At 38.7% G+C, this 27,975-nt stretch overlaps 1 protein-coding gene across 3 annotated transcripts in view; it reads right to left on the minus strand.

Annotated features, from left to right (window-relative positions):
• Positions 1 to 27,975, minus strand: part of LOC306864220 (SH2 domain-containing protein 3C-like) — a 55,966-nt gene that overhangs the window by 5,213 nt on the left and 22,778 nt on the right. For 2 of the 3 annotated variants that reach the window (XM_079408057.1, XM_079408059.1), the window contains 7 exons: positions 8,843 to 8,971; positions 6,940 to 7,367; positions 6,153 to 6,227; positions 5,740 to 5,864; positions 3,790 to 4,253; positions 1,375 to 1,490; positions 793 to 964 (listed from right to left, as the gene is read on the minus strand). In XM_079408057.1, coding sequence (XP_079264183.1) covers positions 793 to 964; positions 1,375 to 1,490; positions 3,790 to 4,253; positions 5,740 to 5,864; positions 6,153 to 6,227; positions 6,940 to 7,367; positions 8,843 to 8,971 — 1,509 coding nt within the window. The remainder of the gene's footprint in view (positions 1 to 792; positions 965 to 1,374; positions 1,491 to 3,789; positions 4,254 to 5,739; positions 5,865 to 6,152; positions 6,228 to 6,939; positions 7,368 to 8,842; positions 8,972 to 27,975) is intronic. The other variant, XM_079408058.1, reaches the window with a different exon arrangement.

Here is a 27,975-nt window from a genome sequence, read left to right on the forward strand (position 1 = left end):
GCTCTTCCAAGCTTTATAATGGCAGTGAATGGGTGTCGAGATTTTGAAGCCCAAAAAAGTGCATTCATCCATCATAAAAAGTGCTCCACACAGCTCCACAAAGTTTTAACTTCTGAAGAGAAGCGATGCGTTTGTGTAAGAAAAATATTCATATTTAAAATTGTATAACTTTCTAGCTTCCTCTAACTGTCGTACACACATAGCGTAATCTCCGGTGAGAATATGCTAGTCTCGCGAGAACCAAGTTTTGTTTCAAGCAAAGGAAAACCAGTCTCCTCATTGCTCATATCAAAAACCTCCAACATGTTTTTTTTACAAATCCTCGTTTTGTACTTCTAATTAATGTCTAGTGTTTTGTTTTGCTCTCTCCTCTGCAATTCTGCATTTGTCACTTCTCACCGAAGCTTATGCTACATCATCCGCTGGAACGCCATATGGATATTATTCTTACACTAATGCATCACTTCGTTTCAGAAGGCCTTCATTTACCCCCGGAGCCATGTGGAGCACTTTTTATGATGGATGGATGCACTTTTTTGGGCTTCGAAATCTCAACCACCATTCACCGCCATTATAAAGCTTAGAAGAACCAGGACATTACTCTGTTTTCGTCTGAAAGAAGAAAGTCATATATACCTAGAATGGCTCGAGGGTGAGTGACTCATGGGGTAATTTTCAGTTTTTAGGTGAACTGTCCCTTTAAGGAGAGCATTAAGCTTTAACACTTAAACATGAATGTCACGAATGGCACCTCATATGCTGTGGTGTAAGAGGACAGGTGTGCTTTCTCACCTGCGGCAGCTCCAGGGCTCTCATGACCGCAGCGAATCCGTACATGTTACCCATGTTGCTCTTGAGTTCAGCAGCCAGCTGGATGGTTTTATGCAGGAGGGCGGCTCTCTCCTCTGTGCTGCCCGTACAACCCAACAAATCCACCGCCATCATTATAGACATGGTGTAAAACCTGTTGAACAGGAGACAAAGCTGATCACTCAAATATACTCAACACAGTCTCTTCTGCTCACCAAGGCTGCATTTATTTAATCAAAAATATAGTGCAAATTGTGAAATATTGTTACAACTTAAAATAACTGTTTTCCATTGTAATATATTTTAAAATGTAATTTATTCCTGTGATGCAAAGCTGAATTTGCAGCATCACTCCAGTCTTCAATGTCACGTGATCCTTCAGAAATCATTCTAATATGTTGATGTTCACCTAAAAATGCCAATCTGCTGGTTGAAATAGAGTTAATTACTGGTCGACAGAAGTAAATAAAAAAAGTATCATTGCTGTTGATTCCTTCAGAACAGCTGACGTCTGTGGTGTGTCCTGATGTTGTTATCGGTGTATGAGTGTAAGTGTTTCCTCACCTCTCCAGCAGATCCAGCCTCAGCTTGTGTCCATGCGGAAGAGTCAGCAGCTCCAGCCCCGAGCTCACTCCCATCATCCTCTGCATCTCCTTGGTAACGCCCAGTATCCTAGCAACCTGCAGATGGCCACACAGTTACAAGAGCAATATATTCAACCCCACCCCTTTATTTCCATCTTAATATATTCACAGTCAGAGCAGAAGACATTTAATTAGCCTTGAACTCGTCACATGATGAATGTGGTAAACAGCAGTGTGGAAAGAGTTTATTAACCCTGAAGGTTTAGATGTTAATGGAAGACAGCACTGAGAGCACAGGCAGATGAAAGCTTTGGGGTGCCGTCCAGACTTTATCAGTCAGCTTCACATGTGTCTTACGTAATGTCGTCTGCTCTCACGGATCTATATATACAGCTTTTACTGAATGATTAGATTTTGTAATAAATATATAAGTTATGTAATTAATTATATAAATTATATTATAATTAATTATATTATATATGAATTAAATTATATATTATAATTAATTTAATTACATAATTATATTATATAATGTAGTATTTATTTATTTATTTATTTTCATTAATTATAAATATGCGCCCAACTAAAACCTAATCTAAAGCTGTCTAACTAAAACATATTATTATTATTATTTATATATGCTGATGATATGGCCTTGGTTGACCTGCTGGACAAAACAAACTCTATGTATGATCGGGCCTACCTGACTCATATTACAGCCCTTGAAACTTGGTGTTGTTCTAGCCAGTTAGAAATTAATTTTGCCAAGACTAAATAATTAATTGTGTGTACAAAACGAGATGTGAAATGTGAGCCGATTTCACTTGAGGGTCAACAAGTTGAAATGAATAATTAATAAAAAGTAAAAAAAAAAAACTCTTGGTTCAATTCTGGATTCTCAGCTGAGTTTTGCTGATAATGCAGAGTATATTTTTAAAAGATGCTCTCAGCAACTTTTCCTTCTCAGACAGCTTAGTGGTCTTGGTGTTAGTAAGCACATCTTGGAACTTGTGTATAAATCTATTGTCGAAAGTGTTTTAACCTTTCATATTTCTGCCTGGTATGAGCATCTAAATTGTAGACGTAAGAATAAGCTTTCCAGAATTATATCCATGGCAAATGAAATAACTGGCAGGCCTCAGAACCAATTAAAACAACTTTGTTGAAAAGACACAGAAGGCGGCGAGAGTTATCCTTGCAGACAATTCTCATCCTCTTTTCAGACAGTTTGAGCTCTTGAAGTCAGGTAGACGTTATAGAGTTCTACTAGTAAATAAAAATGTGTTTGAGAGGTCTTTTATCCCAAATGCAATTAAAATAATTAACTCAGCAAGTGTTTAATCAAACAGTATGTAAGGCATGAACTGTATTTTTCTATCATCTTTTATGTAATATATGTAATGTGATCAATGATCAATGTGTTTTTAATTTAACATGTACTGTATGTTGTTATTAATTTATGTTGTGCTGGTGGGCCAAAGACAATTTTCCACTTAGGTGGACAATAAAGTTATACAAATACAAAATACAAATACCAACTAAAAACTGAACCTGGGCTATATGTGTAAAAATATGAAAAACACAATGGGTGTGTTTTTTGACCTAGTTATACATTTGTGAACAAAACAACTAAAAATGTGTCTAGAAAATGGATTAAAAAATGATCAGCAAGAAACTATGAATTAATATAAATATTTTCAATGTAAAATATATATATACATAAATACATTTATATTAAATGTAAAAAATTGTGCCTCACATCAAATCATCTGTATGTGCATTGGATACAATTCCAATATAAATGGAACTAGAAAAAAAATTCTATAAAAAATCCTGAGATGACCTAAACTTGCATCATTAAAATTTTATTGGCAACATTTCAGTCAAAACTTTCATTGACGAAACCATTGCTAATTATGGGTTTAAATGAGGGTTTAAATAAGGTAATCTCTCATCTTTTTGTAACTATTATTATAATTTTTTTTCAATATTTATGAACAGGATTTTTGCCTGATGTGTTACTTGTTCCCATTATTATTTGTTTCAGATGAGTTAAACTGGAGTTTGTGGATTGATTGTTTTATTATGAACACTAAACAATACTCTTTGCTTGCAATACTCTGGAATATAATTCCTGAGAAGCAATGAATCAACACACTGAAGATGGCCAATAGCCGAAACGTGCTATAATGTTTTATTTCTTGCCAAACTTCAATAAATATTTTTTTAGAGTGCAAAACTTTTATTTTATGGTTCCAGAGGTATTGTTCTTGTCGCCTGATTAATGCGGTGAGTGCATTGATTGAACCACTGCTAATCAAATTTGGTAATGTATATAGGGAAACAGTATAGTCACTGAGTGACAGTTTTTTCCGTATTTATTTGCATTTTTTACCGAGCAGTCTGCCTTGGTGATGTGCTTGGCGGCTGTTTTGGGATCCACCTCCGCCAGCAGCTCCTTTACCCTCTTCAACACACTCATCTCCAGAGGTTTATTCTCGGTTGGCAGAAGAGTGGATTGGTATTTCCCAGGCTTGAAGGAGGAGCTGGTCTCCACCAGGGGGAGAATGAATCCTTCCACCCCGTCTGGGGCTCCAGAGCCCGGGCTTTGGCCCTCCTCCACCCTCAGCCTCTCTACGTAGCTCTTGCAGGGAGGAATGGGGGCCTGAGCGGGTCTCAGCTCACAGTAACTGCCGCCCTGCTCTGAACTGGAGTGGGTGCTGGGGGGCGCGTCTGAGCAGGGAAGGTTGTTATTGGAGGAGGATGGCGAGAGATGGGGATCGCTGGAGCGCCGCATCACTGGAGAAGGCGGGATCACGGCGAGGACACGCCCTCCTGAGCCATGTCTGTGGTGGGAGACTGGAGAAACAAACAAAATAACAGATTTTACTACACAGCTCTCTGAAATGCTTGATTCTGATTGGTCGGTTGCAACATTCCAAGTTCATTTGCAACAGCTGTGAATAGCAACGCTGTATAATGACCACTCAACCTGATTCTGGCTCCTCTTATGTGTCTTTCATATCAGACCACAGGTATGCTCTCTCTGTTTCATTCAAACACAGCTAGTGTCATCATGGCCCTCAGTAATTGACTACATTTAAAATGAAACTGGTGTTCATACAGAATGCATTTTTTTTAAGATTTATTTTCGGCATTTTGTGCCTTTTGTTTAGAAAGGACAGTAGCTGAGAGAAAGGGGGATGGGATCAGGAAAGGTCCACAAGCCGGGACTCGAACTCTGGACACCTGAAGCGCAATGACACTACATGTTGGCGTGCCGTCCACGATGCCATCAGCGCCAACCAGAATGCATTTTTGAGTTTAAAAATGTAAGGTGCTGGGTAGTGAAATGAAAAAGGTCTATAAACGCATTTTTAAAAAAAATGGAACTTCATTCAAATTGAGTTCCGAATTTTTAGAATGTGAGATGCTGCAAAAGTGGAATGCAAAGACCCTTCACACAGTGCAAGTTTTTCTATGTGAACATGCACTAGATGGACATGTTTGACTATAATTCTTGAATCTTTTGCAGTGTCTCGCACATGATATGGCATAGTATAAATACGGTGTTCAATTTTTATAAAATTATCTATAGACCTTTAATTTTTCTGTTTTGTTTTGCATTTTAAACTTAAAAACAAGAGGCGGGGCGGTGAAACGTTTAGAGACATGTTTTTCAAAAGTTTAACAACTTTTCATTAGTTTTGTGTGAATGACCCCCAATAGTAGCACTGCGCTACTTTCCATGTAAACGTGTTCTAGATTGACGTGTTTGACCGTTGTGTTTGCGTCTTTTGCAGCATCTTGCGCAGTACACAATGTTCTAAAAACATGGTGCTCAAATTGAAGTAAAATCTACTTTTTAAAAAAATGCCTTGTTTTTTTCCCATTCCACTGCCTGCGACTCGGGATTTTCAAAGCAAAAATGCGTTCAGTGTAAATGGAAACTAATGGATTATAAAATAATAAACAGGTCAGATTTTATTCTCAAATTAATATTTCATGTCCCTGTTTTTATTTAAGTGCCGAACATCTGTGTAATATGTGCATTAAGTCCCTTAAATGTCAGTCTTGTTTGAATTTGTTTGCTCATCTGCGCTTAAAGCGTGCCAAGAATGTTTTTTCTTTGTGGAAGCTTTGCATTTAATGAGCTAATAACATATTTAAAATCAAATCAGCAATTCACGCGTCGAGGTCTTGATCACCCTGTCTAGTTTTATTTTCTGATAACAACCATCTGGATGTATATTATTGTTTACATTATGGGTGAGCTAACACTTAAAAGGTGCTATCAGTGGGTTTAAATTTTCAGATATATGCATGAGAGTGTGTGTGGACTCACTGGAGCTGTAGGCAGGTGATAGAGGTGTTTCCCCCACAGGGGACAGCGGGCAGCGGTACTCTTGGATCTGATCCATGCTCATGGCGCAGTTCCTCATGGCATCCTTATGGTGCACTGTAGAAGGGCTGGAAAGGACAAACATGCTATTAAATCCTCCATTCTTTGTCAAAACACATTTTACATGTCAAAACAATCAGCATTTTCAGCTTCTATTTTTGGTGAACAATTTATAAGCCACAGCTACAAGCTTTGTGAAAAACACATTTAGTGCAATTGTGCTGCTAGAGACGACATGCACAGAAGCAGGTGAAGGGTTTCCATGTGGCCAAATCTGTTTGGAAAACAGAAGTGAGTGGCAGGGGGTCTGTGCCAGCTGTGAACAAACACACACATAAACAAACACACAAACACACCAGCTGCTGCCCTCCGCTGGTTTCACCTCTGGCTCGACTGTCTGAGGCTCATCTGGCTCTGTAGACTGGGTCGCACTGATAATACAAGACATCCTACATGAGCACATCACTCCTGCATCTTGGCACATGTGTAGATGACCTATTAATAACCCTGAACTCTGAAGACCTGAGACATCTGAATATGTTCAAGATTAGGATATATATTCAAAACATTTTCAGAACAAAACATATATATTCTTTTGAGACTATTTATGAATACTTGAATATGGTTAGAAAACAGAAAAAAAAAAAAAAAAAAAAATCTATTGAAAGTGGAAGTGTCTCTGAAACAATTTCACTTCTGGTGGTCACTAAAAACACTAAATGAATATCATAATCAAAGAAAAGATCTTGACCAGGGGTGCAAAAAACGAAATTAATATGGTTAGGAAACAAAAACAAACAAAATAATGTTACTCTGAACCAATTTAACTCGCTAAATCAATTAAACTCCTGGTGATCACTAAAAACACTAAATGAATATGGTTACAAAAAAAAAAGTTATTTTAAGACTCAATTTAACCCCAGATGGTTACTAAAAACATTAAATGAATATGGTTACAAAACAAAACAACAAAAACAAACAACTAAACAAAACCAAACAAAACAAAATGTTATATTGAGACTCTGAACCAATTTAACTGCTGGTGGTCACTAAAAACACTACATGAATATGGTCTCAAAACAAAAAAGGCACTATGAGTTTGTTACATCATTACATAAGATGATGATGATGATGAAGGTTTACCTGTGAGGAATGATCTTCTCCGTCGTCAGTCCATCCGTCATAGTGACGCTTCGTCTCTTGATGTGCGCCCCCCTCTGGGTCGATGGTGAATGTGCAGATCCCGGTCTCCCACCGGCCAAAGCAAACGTTGCCTCCAGGTACCTCAGCGGCAGCGTGCGGTTGACCGGAAACAGCAGCTGGGCTCCAGTGCGCGGGCACACGGGTCGACCCGTGCCAGCGTGGTGCCTGACCAGCATGGGGACAGAGTCGAAGCTCTCATGCTCCAGCATGTACTGGATTTTGGTTTGCCCGCTTTTGACCAGGACTTTACTGATCTGACAGTGGATCACTTCCTGCTGCCAGCGACATGTGAGGACATAGTCACCCACGGTCGACAGGGAGTCCCGTACGAGGAAGTCACCGCTACGCAGAACCAAAGTTTCTGAAGCCTGCGTTGACACAAAAGAAAAGGGATTATTAAAGGAAATGTTGCAAGCTGGACTCAAACTCATATTTCCCACATGAGCACCCCAGCTCAACATGACATTTTTTTCCAACTTTTTTTCCCAGTGGAAATGTATCAATTTTATTTTAAATAAACGCATTTTAAATTCACTGTGAATCAAGAGAATAACTTGTGTATTTTACCCAAGTTTTAAAAGATAGTTAATCAAATACCACAGATGTGATGCTTTGTGCTACAGTACATGCCTCTGTTCCAGCAGATGGCGCAACAGTACATTTGGTGAGGTCAGAAGTGCAGCATGGGGGCGTATCTCCATGGCGACAAGCTATATTTTTTAATAGAGAGGGCTGGAGTTTCTCTTTACTCCAGCTTGAGCAAGAATACATTATGCTATTGCCCAGATGGCTGCTCTCATAGTAGAGACAGTGTGGGCTGTAGTTTGACATTTCTATGGCGCAAAAAAGGACACAAACACACTCTCTCTCACACACAAAGACATAAAAACCCAAATAAACATGCACAAAACAAGCAAATATACAATACAACATTTAAAACACACACAGAAAACACTCAAAAACCGCTAACAAAGGTTTTTATTGCACACTTGTTTGTATATCATGGCATGGAATTCCCTTCGACGTCCATTGTTCTCAAAGTTGAGGCGTGTAATCTATTTGAAGTTAAAATACATTAATCCATTACTGCTTAATATGCAGAGATAACTATTTGTTGGTAGTTTCCCGAAGGGTGAAACACTGGCACTTGCTATTGCTCTTGTATTGCTCTGTTTGTTTGAGAGAACAGTTTGGGATTTTGGGAATAAGGCATAGCTATGATGGCAGACAATCCTTTCACTGAACATGGGACGGATATTGCACACAAACACTGCCTGAAATCACCAGTTCAGTTTTGACTGGCTAGCTTTACACAACTTCCAAGATTAAGGACATATTACAAACTAGTTTTTAATGGTCTACCTAAAACATAAAAAGCTATCAGGATGATGCAACAAGCACTTTTGAGGATGAAATAAATCATTTACCATCAAATCTTTGAAAGTTATTTATAGTTTAAGCTCCCAGTAGCAAATAAACTACACTCTCAAAAATAACGTTTCTTAATGGCATTGATGTTCCATGAAGAACCTTTGACATCAGCTGAACCTTTCCATTTTACAAAAGTAAACTATGAGATAAAAAGTCGCAATTACCTTTTTTATTTTTACTTATTTTTACTTTTACTTTTGGAAACAAGCTTCCATAATTTTTGTATGCTGGTTCATTATTGTGGTATAATCAATTTGACACAAATCCGAAAGGAACTTTGTCATTTTACATTAGTTACTAAGGGTCCAGAATAGGTTGCAAAGTGGACCAGACCTTATAACGTTTAGTCAAAATTCTGGCTGCGTGAGATAGTGAACACTGTACCACAGCAAATCTTGACCCACAAACGCACCTCTCGTGGAATATGGCCATGGAACCAGCCGTGGCTCCTCATGTCATTGCTACTGAGTTTGAGCTCCTCCTCCAGCTCCTTCCTGAGCTTCTCCGGGGGCGACTCCAGCAGGTACTTCTCCTTGGAGAACTGCAAAAAAAACACACAAAACCAGCACATAAGTCACACTGCCCTACTTTATGAACACAGAAACATTTGATACAGCAAACTATTGATCACTCTGAGAAAAAAAATAATTGAACAACAGTTGTAAGGTTTATTGCCTCACTTATCAAACTGACATATCAATCCATATGAGAAATTAAAAAGTAATCTGAGTCACGTAGAGCTTCACTGCACATAGTTCTTCTTTATAATTTTATACAATGTCCAACCCTGTTGCTAAAAACAAATAAAGGCATACAAATGCACATTGCAGAATGAGACTTCCTTGTCTCACCCAAAGAATCGTCAAGTGTGTCCATTTAGACAATGGCACTCTGTGTCCAGTAGAAATAATGTGTAATCTATGAGCGTGACAGTTCAAGGCGAAGATCTCGACCCTCTGTGACACAGGAAAACTAATCCAAACACAGGCAGCATTGTAATGAAGTCAATAAAAAGACAACGGACAATGCTTAGGGCACTGACAGGGCTCAAAGTCTGTGAATATGGGAGATGTGGGATCAATTTTGCAGTCCTGGGTCACTCTAATGGTCACTTCCTCTGAGGTAAACCGATTAAACATCTGCTTCCTTTCCCTCTTCGACCGTCTTTTACACATGGGAACAGGAAAAGATGCTAGATTTCAGCAATCCCACTGTCATTTAACTGGTTGTGTGTGTATGTTTGTGAAGTGTATTAAGATAGTGAGGCAAGGTCAAGTGTAGGGAGTTATTGCTTTTGTCTCTGCCTCCAGGGGCCGAATCCTCCACCTGGGCCTAACCAGACCTCTCCGTAATCTCATATTGGCGTCTGTAATTGTTTTTTTGCTGCTTGAAGATGGCCACAAGGTACAATATTCTGGTCTCATATATTCTCGATTTTGGACTATGGGGAAAACCCAGTGTGTGAGCGATAACAGGGCTAGGCTGATATGAGTACTTCATATTGACTTATGAGAGGTGCCTCTCACAGGAGATGGGTGACCCTTTTCCATTTTTTTTTACATTCTCTCCTCCAACTTTATTAGTGTTTATTCGAGGATTGAGTTAACTTGTTTATATGAAGTTTTGCCCAAACTGTGCTTCCGAGAGAACAGATGAAATGAGACAAGATGAGAAAAAAATAAGATGAGCTAAGAAAAGCAGAATGCCAAGACAAAATACAAAAGGAAGGGATTAATCGTGACAAGAAAAACAATGAAACAAAATGAAAAGAGACGGGATGAGAAAAGACAAGACGAAAAAGAGAGGCGAGACAAAGCAAGGCAAGAAATTATGCAAAATGTAGATGAATTGAGACAAGAAAAGATAAGATGAGACAAGACGACATGAAGTGAGATGAGACAAGAGCAAGAGAAGACATAGCAAGAGAAGATCTGAAAATAAGAGGTGAATTGAGCCAAGAAAAGAAGAGATTAGAGAAGAAGAGAAAAGACCAGACAAGATGAAACACTTCGAGATTACACAAGGAGAGGTGAAAAGAGGAGAGGTGAGAAGAAACAAGACAAGAGCAAGACAATTCTGGCAAGATGAGAAATGTTAAACTAAAGGAAGTTATGGTGAGATGAGACCAGAAAATAAGAGATTAAGAAAAGATAAGCAAAGACGAGACCTGGCAAGACAAGAAAAAAGGTGAGAAGATGAAGAGATGTGAGGTGAGATGAGATGAGATGAGATGAGAGCAAAATAAAGCAAGCCATTGTCACAAACTAAAAGAAGAGATGAGACGAGATGAAATCAGAAGAGATGAGAAAGGAGACAGGAGTTCTGAATAAGTCTTAGCAAGTATGCATTGCCATTTCTGCAGAGATTCACTCATTAAAGAGCCTGAAGAGAGACTGAATGAGATCAAGCTGCGTTCTGCTATCAAACACTGATGTCTGAAGACTCCAGAGAGACACCTGGGCTGTTTCAAGTCCCCTTGCCCCACTTAGAGCTGCTCCTGGAGGGCTAAAATGTCTTTCTCACTGCCCTCTTTCTTCCATAGAGAAAGCACTTCTGGCAGTCTAATGAAGCGCATGCTGGGGGAAATGACCTGACCATATGCGCAAACACACACGCACACACACACACACACACACACACAAACACACAATGTAACCTCTACAGAGACACAGGGACAGAAAAAAAATTCAAGATCCAGAGGAGATAGAAGGAGAGATGGAAAGGGAGTATTAGGACCTACGCTGCTCACACACCCCCAACACTGAAGCTCTGGTTGTCATGGAAACCTCCTATTGTGTGAGTAGGCCTGGTGCCTTCATGTGTCTCATACACACACACACACACACACACACACCTCAAGCATTTTACAAAGCAAGAGAGCAATGCATTGTGAAAAACAATTACACTTTCTCGAACATGACGGGGCACCAGCAGCAAACACTGACGGTAAACTTTTTGGGATATAAAATCGACATCGCTCAGTGAGTCCAGTCTAAATGTTATGCTGTTGGATACCTGAATGCCAATACAATCAGATATGCTTTCCAGAGAACAAATAAAGCAGAAAACATGGGTTCTGAAAACCAGACACAACCTTTAACAGAACAGTCATATAATAGTAGAATTTGAACCCCAACCAGTTCCATACGGACCACAAATCATTTCTCACAGATATTTAATATGGTCATGAGCAAATTTTAGTATTTGTGTTCACAATTTTAATATAAATGAATTCTGTTGAAAATAAACCCATTAGAAAAGACTACTTAAGATAACAAGGTGATCTTGTGCATATTTTCATATTTAACCATGAATACTAGACTAAGCAGCAGTTTGGAGACTGGATTTATTATTTCAAATTAGGCTACTATTGATGCCAACTTGGAAATGTACAATAATGCACACTGCTCATTTCATTCAATAGGCATTTACGCAATATTAAGCTAAGAAGGAAATGTAGAGACTGAACCTCCTAAAATTTTAATTGAATACCAATAACTGTGCATTTGTGGAATTAAATATGCCGTCTACTATGGAAGGTCTATGATTCCACTCCCTAGAAATGATTTATTCTTTTTAAATAATACAATTTGTACTACAATGAACTGTGAATAATTATGCTTGGAAATTTTAGACAAGGTTGACATGGCAGCATCATGAGTTCCTGATCATTGTTTGCTATGTTTTTTGGGTAAAACTGAGCAGTTTTTAGTTGAGTTGTGCATTTGGTATACTATTGCATCTTGTGGGATATATTTGCCTGAAAATCCCTGGGTAAATTCATGCACAAACACCAACCTATTCAGAGGCGTTTATCTTCAAACCCCCATGGCTTGTCATGAATAACATCCAGCATGATTCATCACCCAATTTCACTCAGCACCCCCATTCACTTCTTCCACCAATCACAGCCTTCTGTTTTACCAAAACACCCACCCACCTAATTCCATTTCCACCAATCAGTAGAGCCTTTGCAACCACTCAGATCGCTTGTGATTGAGTGCAGCTGCTCCTCTGGGTGAAAGGAAAAGCATAAACGCAAAAAAACATTAGGCCGACATGAACCGCAGATATGGCAGATAAAGCTTCACAGGTCAGCGCCTGTATTGAGTCTGCTCTCTGGGGTAGAGATAATCCAGTCGTCCCTGCTGAGCACTGACTCAATGCTGTGAGAGATAACAGAACAGCTGGTGTCAAAATCACCTGCCACACTGATGTGGAATATGATTTAGACCATAAAACATACTTTACAGAAATGTCCAAAAGTAGATATGAATGCTAAGCCAACACCTTGCACGCAATTGGTTCATTTGGACATAATGCATGTTCTTGGATAACTTTGGTAGAAACAAACCTCCGTACTCAAGGGGGCGACAGAGGTACCTTTAAATGTCTGCTGTATTTCCATTCAGGTTGCTAGCAACAAATTAGACAACAGTTTAAAGGCATAGATTGAATATTCTGTCACTGAATGTACCCCCCCCCCCCCACACACACACACATTTCTTCAATTTTGGCAAAATTTCACAGATAAAAAGTGAATTGTCTATCGCCTAGTGTTGTGATACAGTATGAAGAACAGCCCACACAGAAGTCACTTTCCAAGCAACTTTCTGTTGGTCAACATAGCAAATCTGCATGAACAACTGAATCTGATGCAAAATCTGCATAAGGGAAATCTTTTGAACTCATGGTAAATTCCCAGTTGAAATGACCCACAGAAATTGGCTGAACAATTGTAAATGTGACCACACAGGTTTCGAAAGAGATGAGGGTGAGTAAATGATGGCATAATCTTAATTTTTCTGTGAACTTTCCCTTAAATTAACTTTTACTAACATGCTCACCAAGATTGCCCTTAAACTGTTGCTCCACCATGACAGTTGTTGACTTGAAGAAACAAATTCATGCACTTTTCAGGAAATAATTGTACATAATGTAGATTTTATGCAATTCATGGTTATATTTTTAATTTTAAAGACATTTTGTGTTGGGTTGCTTTTTGATGTTCAATATAAAGACTGTCCTCGAGTACAACCATTGGCTTCAAAGGGTGCATGGTAATCGTACAATGTAAGTGTGACATTTTGGATTACAAACTTCTTTTTTTTTTTACTTTGAGCCATTTATGTTTGAAGTTTGAGCTCTGTCCATCTACAGACACAGAGAAATACACCCAGTCCTGTGACCTTTCCCTCTGGGTGACCCAGGGATCCCGATTTTAGGACATTGTCCATCTGCTGCCCATGCGGTGCTGCTGTCCCTTTATCCCACCTTAAGCCGTCTTAATGCCCCTATCATGCCCTTATCTCCCAGAAAACCATTTTAGCATTATCCCTTCATCTATCCGTGCTACCTTACACCACCCAAATCTCCACTAAATCCCCATATCTGTCATCGCTGGCCTACATCCCAACATATTAGATCTTAAAACGATTTCTGTTTTTTCTCTCTCGGTCTGTCTGTCTCTGTTTCAAACACACACCCACACATGCTCTCTGGTGTTTAACGCACATATGCGGGTCAGATGAGGTACAAGAGCTCATATGACTCTATTAACAGCAATACCAAGCTGATGTTGTGCATACTTAAAAGATGTAAACTGATAACCATGTTTACATGAACATACAGATCCACATGCTTTAAATATTTTTTGATCTCAGATCAGCTCCTTTGGACCTTAATTATAACACAAGAGGCTAAAAGTTCACATGACATTGATTTCTTGAAGAAACAGATCATTCAAGGATGAAAATAGTCTCATTTACATGACACCATTTTCAACTAAAAACAAGAATTTTTGTTATGCATTTTAGACGTTTTGAGGACCTGACATTGCAAACGTTTAAAAACAGGTTTCAAAGTGCAAGTTTTTGAAAACTATATTGTAATCGCCTCCAAGTAAACTACAAAAACCGAATTTGTGGAAATGGTGATGTCATGCGCAAGCAAATTAGGTGTTCAGTCTATAGTGTGCACAAGCGTAGTGTTTCTTTACAGAGTGACATCGCTAACTACTGGCCTGGCATGCATAATACAGCATTTTTAGTCATTTTCATGGATCCATGTGAACAGGGATTGGTTTCTGTTTTTAGTGCATCGTTGTTGTGTAAACGCAGCCTTACTCAAAGTTCACTCATGTTGTTCATATGGCTTCCTTTTAAACCATAGAAAACAAAGGAAGACGTTAAAAGAATTTTTAATCTGCTTTTGTCCATAAATTGAAAATCGTCAGTGATTTATGGAAAATATAAGCACCCTAAGCACTATAAAATCATTCCATGACTGTTTTTCAAGTCATCTGAAGCCAAATTTAATTGAACATTTCCCATCTGCCACAGTTCTGAAATTCATATCAAATTCAACTTGCTGCTGCAAAAACGCTGTGGCAGATTTTATACCAATAGCAATATATTGACAGACTGCTTTTTAGGTACTTTTATGGTTCTTTTTGTGCTTTTTGGTGTTTAGCCATATTTCTTTCTCATGTGCGATTCTATACATCCTTTTCAGGCTTTGTTCAAGCCTGGGTTACAATCGTTTTAAACCTCAGGCTGAAACCTCGGCACGTTTTAACTGGATAAACCAAGATACCGTATTATTTGTTTAAAACAGCCAGAGCAGACTTACATGATGACATTTTCACAGATGAACAAGCAGTTATTAAACAGGTCATGTTGTGTCAGTTTGTCATGAGCTGTATTCGTTCAGTCAGTGTTATTGACCTCCTGAGTATGCAAATAAAAATGTTAACTCAAGCTTTACAAATGTACAGTGTGACATTTTAAACCTTTTGTATAATCTCAGTAGTCTTGGCATCTATCCTCCCCCTTCTCTCCTGTTTCTCTTGCATTCTGTCTTTTCACTGCACTTGTTTCTCCCTCTTGTGCTTTGCAGACAAATTTAGGCGCAATGACTCTTGACTGTGAAGTCTGTAGTCTTGAAGCCGACTGTACGGCTGCCATCTGCTTTGCCAGAGAGTCTATGTAAAGTCAACATGAAATAAAAAATGACTGTGCCGGTACTACATTGAATGCATTTATTCCAAGGTACTTTTTCTATCGTGTTACTGTGGGACCTAGACATGTTAGAAGTTAGTCTATTTCATAACTTACTGGACTTACTGGAGTCTTCGGTTATGTTTCATTAAATTATTATTTTTTTCCCCCTAATATTCTATAAGATAAATGAAAATAAACAAATGAAACAACTGTAGACATACAGTAAGAGTATAGAGCTGTAAAATGTAGATAGTATAGCTCAGATAAATAACCCTTTAAAGAATAAAAAAAAAATCTGAATAAAGATGTGATCTCTAGGGCCTTTTTCGAAGCAGGTACTGTACTTATTGCAATACATTCAACATGAAACATCAGTTTGATTAAAGTACATTTTACATAAATTAATATTTTACATTTACTTTCATTTACTTTTTAAATTATGTATATATAAAAACATATTTTAAGGAAATAACTTACTCAATATTGTAAACCACTTTTAAAAAATTATCATTAACCTAGATAATTAAATAAAAAAACTTCATTGTAAATTTTTTGATACCTAATGCATTCATTTTTTTGTGTGTGAATTTTATTCATTTTTTTCCTTTGAGATGGTATTACACTAACAAATGGTATAGGATTTACTTAGATTTTTCACTCAGAAATTGCTAGTAAATTTCACAAAATATTTACAAAGAGACGACAAACAACACTGAAGATGACATTTTGAAGAAGAAAGACTGAAAATGTATTTTAAATGTTATGATCAATAAGTAATGGCAACATATTTAACCAATTTCAGTTAAATTTTTTAGGTTAAACGAGAATCAAAATGATTTTTTTACAGTCAGTTTAATATAATAATAAGTTAATAATAATAAGTTGAAATGTCTTGTACAGTTATACTTTTTTCAAGTAACTATAAAGTAACTATTACTTTAAATTTACGAGAGAATATTGGAGTTACTTTTTCAAAAAAATATTGGAGTTACTTTTTGTTTTCCCATTTATTCACTGACAGCTCTCCTGTTCCCATGTTAAGAGAAACCGGGAGTAAATACTGAAACAGAGGCATTTCCTTCAACCGGAGACTTATTAATTTCACTTTTGGTGTGAAAGGGCCTTTACAGTTGCTAAAAATATAACTTTAGTTTTTTTTGTTATAAGCTAGTCCGGGTGACAAAAAGTAATGCAAAAGTAATGTAATGCATTACTTTCCATAAAGAGTAACTAAGTAACGCAATTAGTTACTTTTTTATGGAGTAACACAATACTGTAACACATTACTTTTAAAAGTAACTTTCCCAAAGAGCCATGGTACTTTTTATTGTACTACTCAATAGGGATGGGCATACACCTGCAATCCACTTGAAAGAATTAGCATCAGAAGTCTGAAGAGCACAGCACGACCTCAGCTCACCGCAGAGCAGGAATTAGATCATCTCAAAACCACCCTGCATTTCCTGTTATTGGCAACCCTCTTGACCTATTAAAAATGAAGGAGCGCTCTTTAGCATTTTGATACAGCCAGTCCCACGTCAAAACACTCGTGCACACACTGGCTCCTGTCAAACATGATCAGTCAGCTGTGTGCCACGGGGGGCATTTTGTTTTGCCGTGCTCACCCGAGGGTTGTGTGTGTGTGTGAAAGGGCCGACGTCTCATGTGCCAAGACTGTGACCTCAACACTCGGAGAGCAAACACCTGATCGTGCTGTTGTCATGGAAATGCCGCCTGGTCCCTCTGATGGGACAGTGAGATGTGTCTTGGGGAAATGAGGGGGAAATTCTGGGTGGATGCATATGGACAACACACCATCAGCCAGCTGTTCTGTCTGCAACATTAGTCCAGTGATCTGCTGTTGTAGCGTGTGGGGAATTCTGGGTGTGCTGACATACATTCCAGTTCAAGCATTTCTCTAAAGCCTGAGTGCCTCCAGGCCTCAGGGTCTGAATGATTTCCTATGCATAGGTAACGATGGTTCCAAATGAGATTGATAATTAAGCATCAATTATAAATTAGCTTCCACGCTTCAAATTCAGCTGAAGATTGCTGGGAATTACTAGGATTTGCTGGATAATGGCAAGTGATTGGCTGTCTAAAAGTGGGTTTGCTCATTATTTTCTTTCCTGTCAGTATTAATGGAGATGTTTGCACTTGTGTACAGAATGTGAGACTCTTCACTTGAGCTCCCTCATGACGTTATGTGTCAGTTATATTAGGCAAAATTAGCAGTATCTAGACCATTTTAACACATCAAAGCTGTAAATATACAGTGTGTTTCCATAGAGACAACATTTACACATTGCTGTAGCTATTTTCATGTATAAAGACCCATTTATATTAAAAAGACCCATAAAATATTAAGTGTGATAATATATATATATATATATATATATATATATATATAAACTTCTTTTACTCCTATGCCTAGGAAAGAAAATAAATAAATAAATAAAATTTCTCCAAATAGCATATAGAAAGAACATTTAAAAATATTTTTATATATTGTTATACAAAAAGTATAGGGACATACAAAAATTATTATTATTGTAATAAAATTGACTAATTAACAGTAATGTTATAAAATAATTGTCAAATAATAATAATAATAATAATAATAAAGTTAATATTTTTCAAATAGTTTTTAAACGGATGAATAAAAAAATTGCAATGCAACACACTTAAATAATAAACAGCAATAATGTAAATTATAAAAATAAAAATTCACAAATCTATATGCATATATATGGCTTTTATTTCGAATTCTTACACCTCAACAGTCAAAATAATAATAATAATAATAATTCCAAATAGCCTTTAGAAAGAAGATTAATAAATGAAACGGTAATTATTTTTTTTTGTATAAATCTAAAAAGTAAGGAGAAATACAAAAAAAGCAATTTTAACATAAAAATAAACAGTAATATTATCAAATAATAATAATAATAATAATTTAAAATAGCCTTTAGAAAGAAGATTAATAAATGAAGCAGTAATGTTATATATTTTTTATTATATTTTTTATCCAAAATAGCTTTTAAACTAAAAACTGCACACTTAAATAATAAATAGTAATGTCTATGTTTATGCATTAATAATGTTATATTTATGTTATAGTCTAAAAGCTCCAAAAATACAGAAATGACATATAAGGCAAAATAATGCTAAAACTACTAAAGGGAAGGTTCAACTGCCTGAAATGACAACGGTCTCCACTGATATTTCCCCCGAGTTAAATGCTCATGCATGACATCACAACTTGTATGCAAGGCCACATCTCATGTGGTTTGTGGTTGGCCCATAAGACTGCGTGTATTTTCTTTTGTGCCACTATTGTGTGCCTCTGCTGGTTCGTAATGTGGCTCTGTGACACATGGGCCTGTTACATTGACAGGCGCAGGAGAAACATCCTGATTACCCGCTTCCCCTCGGCTCACACACGAGAAAGAGGACAGGCAGCAAGAGAAAACTGGCCATATGGGGTCTACGGGTGGTTTGGTCCCTATGTGTTTAGGGAGCAGCTCAAAGCAAGTGCGTTTCTGAGGGGTTTGGGCATATGGTGTCATAGAGGGGGGCAAGTACCACAGGAAAACACACATGACTTATCTTTCATCACGGGTTTGGAGAGAACACATCTCTGCAGATAAATGCCTCGACATTCACGGCATCCGTATTAGCCAAATAGCATCTCAGCGCTGTGATTTAGCGAGTGTAACAAAAAGCTGAAATCATAGAAACAGCGGGAGCTTCGTTCAAGATTTGAATTCCCACAAAGAGTACCAAAAATAACACAATGTTCAGAGCATACATAATGACTGTGGTGGTTAACTTTAAGTGCTGACATTTTTAATGGCTTAACTCCTGTAATATCACTGTTAGCGCGCTAATGTATGTACGGAAACATAATAGCGTGTGCCTAGCTGTGTATCAGCTCTTGTCTAAATGCGCACTATTGATCTTATTGCTAAAGATTCTTCTTTCTGCTTTCCTTCTGATGACGCATATTGGATTTCTCCAGATCTGCATCCATCTAATCTACAACTGGTGGACTGAACTAAGTCCTGCATTACATTTTTTGATGATCTGTTAAAGTTGTATACATCACGATACAGAATGAAGGATCTATCGCTGCTTGTTTTGCTGCAAATTTTGGCAGAATTGCTTTGTGTACTTTGCTAATTGGGAAGTCGTGGCCTAATGGATAGAGAGTTGGACTTGTAACCCAAAGGTCGCGGGTTCGAGTCTCGAGTCCCGAGTTCAAGTTTGAGTCTGTAGGTGGGGGGAGTGAATGTACAGTGCTCTCTCCCACCTTCAATACCATGACTGAAGTGCCTTTGAGCAAGTCACTGAACCCCCAACTGCTCTCTGGGTGCCACAGCATAAATGACTGCCCCCTGCTCTGGGTGTGTGTGCACTTAGGATGGGTTAAATTCCAAGTATGGGTCACCATACTTGGCCACATGTCACTTTCACTTCACTAATGCAGCAAATCCAGAAAATAAATGCCAAATAACTTTTTTTTTTTCAAAATAAATATTTTCACCCAATATACATGTGCTCTGTATTTATGATTATCATTCCATCACATTGTTAGCTTAGCAACATGTGCTAACCTTACTAAAATCAATCGTCAAGCAATAGTCAAGTCAAGTCACGTTTATTTATATAGAGTTTTTAACAATACAGATCAAATCAGCTTTACAGTATTAAATAGGAAAATAGTGTGTAATATGCAAAAAAAGTGTGTACAAACGCAAAAGAAAATTCATAAGCACATTCTGTTCAACTTTGGTGCATCACTGTCAATAATTTTGCCTTAAATTGCCAACTCTCACTGAGAACAACTACCAGTGGCAAATATTAACAGTCAAACCTTTAGAAAAACATTATTAGTTTAGCAACATGCGCTAATGCAAAAACTACTGAAATCAATCGTCATGCCACTTTCGAGCAAATTCTGTTCAACTTTGCTGCATCCCTGTCAATATTTTTGCCTCAAATCGCCAACTCTCCCTGCGAACGAATGACTTCCAGTGGCAAATATCAATAGGCAAGCCTTTAGAAAAACATTAATGGTAATTGAATTGACTCATTAGACCTGTTCCAAATGCAGTGAGCACCTCTCCAGGCAGTAGACAGCAACTCACCAGGTTTGGAAAGGACAGTAATTTTTCAAATGACGCAATATTTTTGCAACACTGACAGTCACCTGACCTGACCGCATGAGCGTTATATATTCATGAACTGTCACAATGAGCCACTGCCATCCGGAGACACCTCTGCTTCCTGTTTCTCTAAGAGAGCAACCAATTAGGACTGTGAGGGGTCTCAGGGTCAAGACACTGATGGATTGTGGGGTCTTAGGATACGTCAATAAAATCCCATCAAAAATGGTTATGAATCCAACATCTCTGTCTATGAAAGGTAGCAGCTTTTGTGTGTGAGAGCAGATCTGTGTATTAGTTTAGTGTAAAAGTGTAAGGCCAGGGACTGTTTTATGTTCAAATAAACCGCACATCCCACAACGATGCACTGGGCACGGCCCCAAAGGAGAAAACTGCAGCGGGGTGAGTTTCCAAAGGAATATAAAGACATGTCCGATTGATTACTCAATAAATGTCAGCCGTAGATTAATTACACAGCATGGAAGACGTACGGGCTGAAATGATGAAGACACCAAATGCAATAAAAGACTTTGGGCAGCACTTCTGGGGAGCATCAGTTATATAATAAAAGTAAAAGGGTTATGAACATGGACCTACTCATCTGATTGGCAACAGATTCAAAATGAATTCAACGTGCTAAACTTAATCCAGTTGATCTGTTTTTGGATTTCTGTGGATCGCTGTGTTGCCTTAAAGTGAAAGGGCGATCTGAAAGGTCTTAAACAAGTGAATTTATGAGTGTAACCTTACAGGCATCTTCCATCACATCCTGCATCCGTCTCTCAGACCTTCAGAGAGGTAGATAGAGGGGGAAAATGATTTTTCCATTTAGGAAGCACATGTCAAGCACAGGCAGTGTTTGTGCTTTGAGGAAATGTTAACGGATCATTCTCTGATCTTTGCTGATGGAGCCACAATGCAAAATTATCAAAATTAGCTACTGAGTTAAAATGTCAAGTATTGCAGAAGGGTCTGAATACTTATGCATTGTAATTATTTTCCAATAATTATTCATTTCAATTTCAAATGTACAAAGTTCTCCAAAATTTGGTAATAATAAAATTTGAAAAAATAAATAAATAAAAATGAAGGGGTCTGAATACTTTTAGGCACAGTTACATAAACATTAAGAGAACCTAAGAGTACATCTATACAACAACAATATACTAAAAGCGGAAGAGGTAATTGGAGTATTCCTTTAAATGTCAAAGCACATGAATTCCAAAAGATCTTTTCATAATGAAGTCACACTGCAATGAAAGAGGCCCAGATTAGAACTGAAAATGTCAAATGTCATTGATTTTCATAGATCACACTATCATCCAAAACACTTGCATAATTGGGCCACATTAAACTGCAGTGTGAACAGTCTATGTATAAAAAACACTCTTTTTAGTGATGACTATCAAATGAGCCACAAAACAGGTGATGCATACACATGCTCATCAATTTCTCTGATCAATACACACACACATTTACACAGTCACACACATCAGCTTCAGGAGGACATCAGCGTAAAGAGACGCGTCACTGTCACTGGTGTGTCAAAACTGTCCCTAAACGCTAAGCACATTATACAAACTGTATACAAGCAGTGATGACCTATCAGTCCTGACATCAAAGATAAACACAACTAATCATTTCAGGATGACACATTATTTAGAAAAAGAAAAGACAGCGAAAGAGTAAGTGAGACGTGAATGCAAGCTCAATTTCACAGATTGCTGTTTTACAAAATGTGTCAGAATGCAATTAATAAAATAAAAAGTGTGTTCTCAACACTGCCATAAGGGGTGCTAGCTATGATATTACGCAGCGCCTGAAAGTAGTCCCCAGCTATATCCTAACTAGTTATCTAGCTGGGCACTACTTTCAGGCGCTGTGTAATATCATTGCTCCTGCTGCACCCATGGTACGGCAGCAAAGTTCTTTGATTATTACGCCGGAATGAGAGTATAGCTCCTAGCCATATCGGCCTAGAAAATCGCAACTTTTAGTTTTCCATCGGTCTTAGTACACGATGGACAACTCTTTTGTAATTTTTGAGCGAGATGCTAATGGTCTAATCCGATTCAATGATCTATGCTAAGCTAAGCTAAAAGTGCTACCGCCAGTCCCGGAGATCGGCTGAATGGATTTGAAAACGGTAAAACTCAACTGTTTAACTCTTGGGGACTTGGAAAATGAGCCTATTCCCAAAACAAGTGTAGTGTTCCTTTAACATACATTACCATTCAGTTTTCTCTTTAGACAAACTACTGCCATATGGTACAGCAACAGTTGGACAATAATCTGCTGAACATGTTAGTTAAAGCATGAAACGAGCATTTACACTATCTCCTAAAAGCACATTACTAATCTTACTGTGAATAATTCATCATTTCATTTTTAAACATTTTTGAGCATATGCAGTATATTTTAATCAAAATGTCATAACTGGATCTTCCAATGAAACTACAGGCATCTCTCATGATGTTTCTCCAATCATTTAGCCCACTTAATCTCCACCCCTTTCTTACAATCAACTACAAACTTGCATTGAGATCGCCAACCATTAAAAAACTGATACATAGAACCAAGTTCTAAATTTTCTAAAATATATTTTTGTTCTGTTTCACGTCACAATACAAAACAAAAAGATCTGTTGCTACTCTCCTTAATATAATAGCTACCCAAATAACGCGTCAAATTCCACATTATAAAAAAATAATGGTAAATATCGCCACCTTGAGTCCTGAGGTTTGTTACAAGCCTAAGTAATGCAAAACACAGATATTAAAGCATCATTCACACCATCAGCAACTTTCTGCACTTTTATTTTGTCAATAAGAGTTTCCAGGTGAAAGCACCAGCTACCATTGGATGACAGCAATACGTTAGCTAAGCATTCGTATACCTGTGCAGAGTATATTTCAGGCCTAGAGAGTGAAAGAGATAAAAGGGCAAGGTCTGTTTTTATTCTTTGCCATATGGAAATGTAACCGCTCTGGCTTGGGTCATGGAGTATTTACTGAATGCTAATGGCTGCTGTGTATTGAACACACAGTCTGGTCAGCAACCTCAGGGCAAAGATATATAGCCCCAATAGGAATGCACACACACACAGTGGCAAGAAGATCTGCCTCGTAATGCCGGCTGGCAGGTCACAGAGAGATATCACTGTCAAGCACACATACACACACACACCTGCCCTTCTGTCATCCACCCCTGATAGCAGGCAGAATGCCTTTGAGGTCATTTCAACAGCATATCTGGTGTTTGCACTGAATGAAAGGATATCGCAACATACTTCCTTGCATTTCTGCACCTTTCTCTCTCTATCTCACCTCAGTGAGACACTCTCTCTGTATATCTCATTGCATTGTCAAGCCTGCAGCAGTCAGCCCTTCAGCGATGCAACGATTGGCTGGAGATGATGTCATCTCTTCCAGAGAGCTCCGCAGCGGTGCATGCCATTGGCTGGCAGCGCAGACGGTGGCGGAGTGCTGAGATCTCACTTTCATTCATGTACAGCTGGGGAGGGGCATGCATTGGCGGGTGGCCCGTGACCTCTCAGTTAGGGTCGCACTGTAGCTGTACACTGTTAAACTGTCCCGGCACAATACTTCAGACGTACACTTGAATGAAGTGCTAATGGGAGTTTATAATAGGCTGGAGCCCAGGGCTTTGTTCATACAGCTCATGTGTACACAAACAAACATGCACCAGCAGATTTAACGGTGTTCACACATTCATTACACACAGCGACATGGGGACGGGAGCAGCCTAATCAGTGGGGGTTGGGATACAGGGGTGGGGTTGTCCTGGAGCTTGAGGTTGTCACCATGGCAACACTGCAGATGATGCACTCCTCCTGGAGTGGGGGGAGCAGAGATGGAGAGTGCTGGGGAACTCCCTTACACACAGATAAACACACACCAGACTGCTTGTGTGCATGTTTGTTGCCACTTAGCTAATCTCCCACTGGACGTACACTAGTCTTTCTCAGCATGTGCTAAAGCATACCTCACACACTAGGTATTAGCCAGCAATATCCCACTGCGATGTCAAAGTCCCTTTCTCTCTTCTCTCGCTCTCGTTCTCCACCCTGTACATGATGTCATTGTTTTTCTGTAGTTGCTGCAGAGAACAAGACTCCTTCCAGGACCTTCGAGGAGAAATTCACTCTAAAATTTTCTTTAAAAAAACTCTTTCTCCTACCCCTACTTTTCTCGTAGACAACGCTCCATCAGTGTGCCAATGCATACGACTAGAGTGCCTGCCTTGGGCACTACTAGCAAACTAGGTTAATTCAATTTAACATACAATGCAAAACTGGAGATTACATGCTCTACACGAGTCTATAACTAATCCAATCCAGACAACACAACAGTCTAAAGAAGCTTAGAAGATTCCAGCTATGCCATTTTTGCCGCCATTTCAATTTTGTTATCGCCACACTTCGCAAAGGTACGGCTAAAATGGAATTGAATTCATTTACTGCAATTAACCATCTAATCTTTCCTTCTCATCATTTTGTCATTTAGGGTGATTTGGTTTCTGCGTGGTGGGTGGTATCTCTTCAATCTCAGACAATAAAATGCATTTTTATGCTTGTTCTGATGTATTGTGTTATCAAGCGTAGCATAATTGTCTGCTGTCGACGGTAATTCACTCCAGTGGCTCTTCTAAAGTGATGGGTGCTGCGGTAATGCAGAATGATGCATAGAGGGACAGGTTGGAGTCCTGATGGAATAACTATGAGTCTAACAAGTCACTAGTACTCGTTCAAATGTCACAGAGATAGGAAACGCATGGACGCATGCTTGAACTGGTCAAACACATGCTCAAACAAGATAAACATTAGCCCAGGTTTATGCAACACTGCAACAACAACGTGAATGGATATGACATCACCTCATACAATACTATAAAGACCAAGGAATACTGAACTAAACCCTGTGCACTGATAAAGCCAAGTCACATACTGGCCATATTTTCAACACTAGATAAGGCCATTTACAGAACATTGTTCAGGAATAACTAGGATTAAACAGACTGAGTTCAAAAGGACAAACTGTGTCTTAAACCGCATTCACCGATCATATGTATCCTACATGAATGACTGATTCTACCTGTCTGCTGCCCCACTCATGGCCTTGAAGTGGTCCCCTCTCTTGTGACCAAAACAAGTAATGACAAAGCCCCCTTCTGTCTAATAAAGTTTAAAAGAAAAGGTAGAGGGGTCTCCAATCCTGCTCCTGGATTGCTACCATCTTGCAGATTTCCCTGTTGAAAAAAACAGCATATGCTATTTCCTAGCATATGTAGTTAGGTATGTTTTGAAGCATGGCAGCTGGCTTGAGCTGGTCCTGAGCAGGAGCTAGTTGCTAAACCCCATCTTAGGACCAGCACATGACCAGTTTAAACCAACTCATAACCAGCATATAACCAGCTCAGGACCAGCTTAAACCAGCTCAAGCCAGCTGCCATGCTTCAAAACATACCTAACTAGCTTATGCTGTTTTTTTTTAAACAAGGTTCAACTCCCACCCAAATCTAACATGCCTGAACCAGTTAATCTGAGTATTCAGCGGTTTCTTGATGATTACAGTGCTTCGGAGTAGGGTTGGAACTGAAGACTGCAGGACAGCAACTCTCCAGGAGCAAAGTTGGAGATCACTTACATGCACCCTTTGTATCAGTGAACTGGAAAAGGGCCTGCTGCTGCCCATTGACCCCTGAGGTCAAGCTGGGATAAAGGTCAAGTGTACATACAAAACAGACCTGACTTCAGCCTAAACCACTTCCCAGCCCCCTTTCCTTTGGCCAAACCCACCTGCTCAAAAGATCCTTTGAGGGACTGAAACTTTAGGACATCTCTGTCCTGATATCGGCTTATCTTTCACTTCAGAGGAAATGAATTCCTGCTGGTGTTGATAATCCTCTGTCACTGAAGCATCTAATAGTGGATGCCTAAGACAGAGACACTTCCTGTTCAGAGCTAACAACCAATCGCACTTACCTATTGGACTTACAACGTGATTGTCTTGGATATTGAGGCAGGGGAGAGGATGAGTTGAGGGATGGAAGAGAGACACTGTGAAATCGGCACTGAGATGAGCTGAAAGCATCTCTTCAACTCTCTATGATCTCACCGTTCTCTCTTAAAGGGACGGAAGCATAAAAGACTTTGAAGGCCAGCCATGAAATAAGCCCTCTGATCTATGTTCAGATAATAGAAAAACATCTCTTATTAATTCCACTTCCATTCCACTAACACTTAAATATGAAACACATCTAAAATAGCGCACAACCAGCCCATAATTTCTTAGATATGGTGCACTGACAGGGTTAAGGCAAATCAACAACTCAGCCACATTGATTTCTTTGCTTGCAACTTTCTATTTAATCATATTCCAAGATAAAAGAGAGCATAATTTTTGCTTAAGCAATCGATTATCAAATGTCAGATCAAATAAACCAGAGTTACCAAACCCAACACCTAATTTGACATGAAATGGGTGTATCAGATAAGATAGTCAAGCAAAATGTGTACTGTTAGGGGTACACTCCAAGACAAGGGTTAGAAGCCTCTGCTTTGAACATCCATATCACTAACCTGTGAAATTTCAGGATGACCAAAACCTAGCTCACATTGTCTCAGTAAATGCGGTTGAACCTGATTCTGGAGGGCCACCTTCCTTCAGAGTTTAAGGCCAACCCCAATTAAACACATATGAACTAGCTAATTAAGGTCTTTGGGATTAATAGAACCTTCCAGGCAGGTGTGTTGGAGCAAGTTTGTAGGAAGGTGGTCCTCCAGGAACAGGACTGGGCATGTTGGTGTTTGTTGGGGCAGTACGAGAATGACAGTACATAACTTTCTAAATCAAACAGACAGCTTTAGAAATGTTAGCATTTGGGGTAGTGTGATGCACAAATACACCCAACTTTTGCACAGATGGTCTGTGTCTAATTTAGCATTTTTGACAACTTCAGTATCTTTATTTGCGTGATAAGCAAAGCAGAACAAACATCATTAGTCTGAGAAGTATACACAATATGAATGAAGACTAATCCAGTCTCTAAGGGACTTCTAGTTCAGCCACATTCATCAAAGGGATGAAAAGAAATCGTTACAGAAGCAGTTTGTGGGGAGGTATATAAAAAAATCCTGGCACTCCAAATTTGCGTGGCGTTCATTAGGAGAGAAAACAGCCCAGTGTAATTAGGTTATCCTCACATTCAGTAACAGGCAGATTTACTCTTGAACTTTTCTGTTTAACAGCTGCTAAGCTGCCGCAGCCCTGGGGAAGAGACAGCAGCACCAGACAGGATTTAGAGAGGATAGAAAGGAAAACACAAGAAAAAGAGAAGAAAGAAAGAGGGGAGAG

This window comes from Barbus barbus (assembly GCF_936440315.1).
Source record: "Barbus barbus genome assembly, chromosome: 45".
NCBI classification, from domain to species: Eukaryota; Metazoa; Chordata; class Actinopteri; order Cypriniformes; family Cyprinidae; genus Barbus; species Barbus barbus.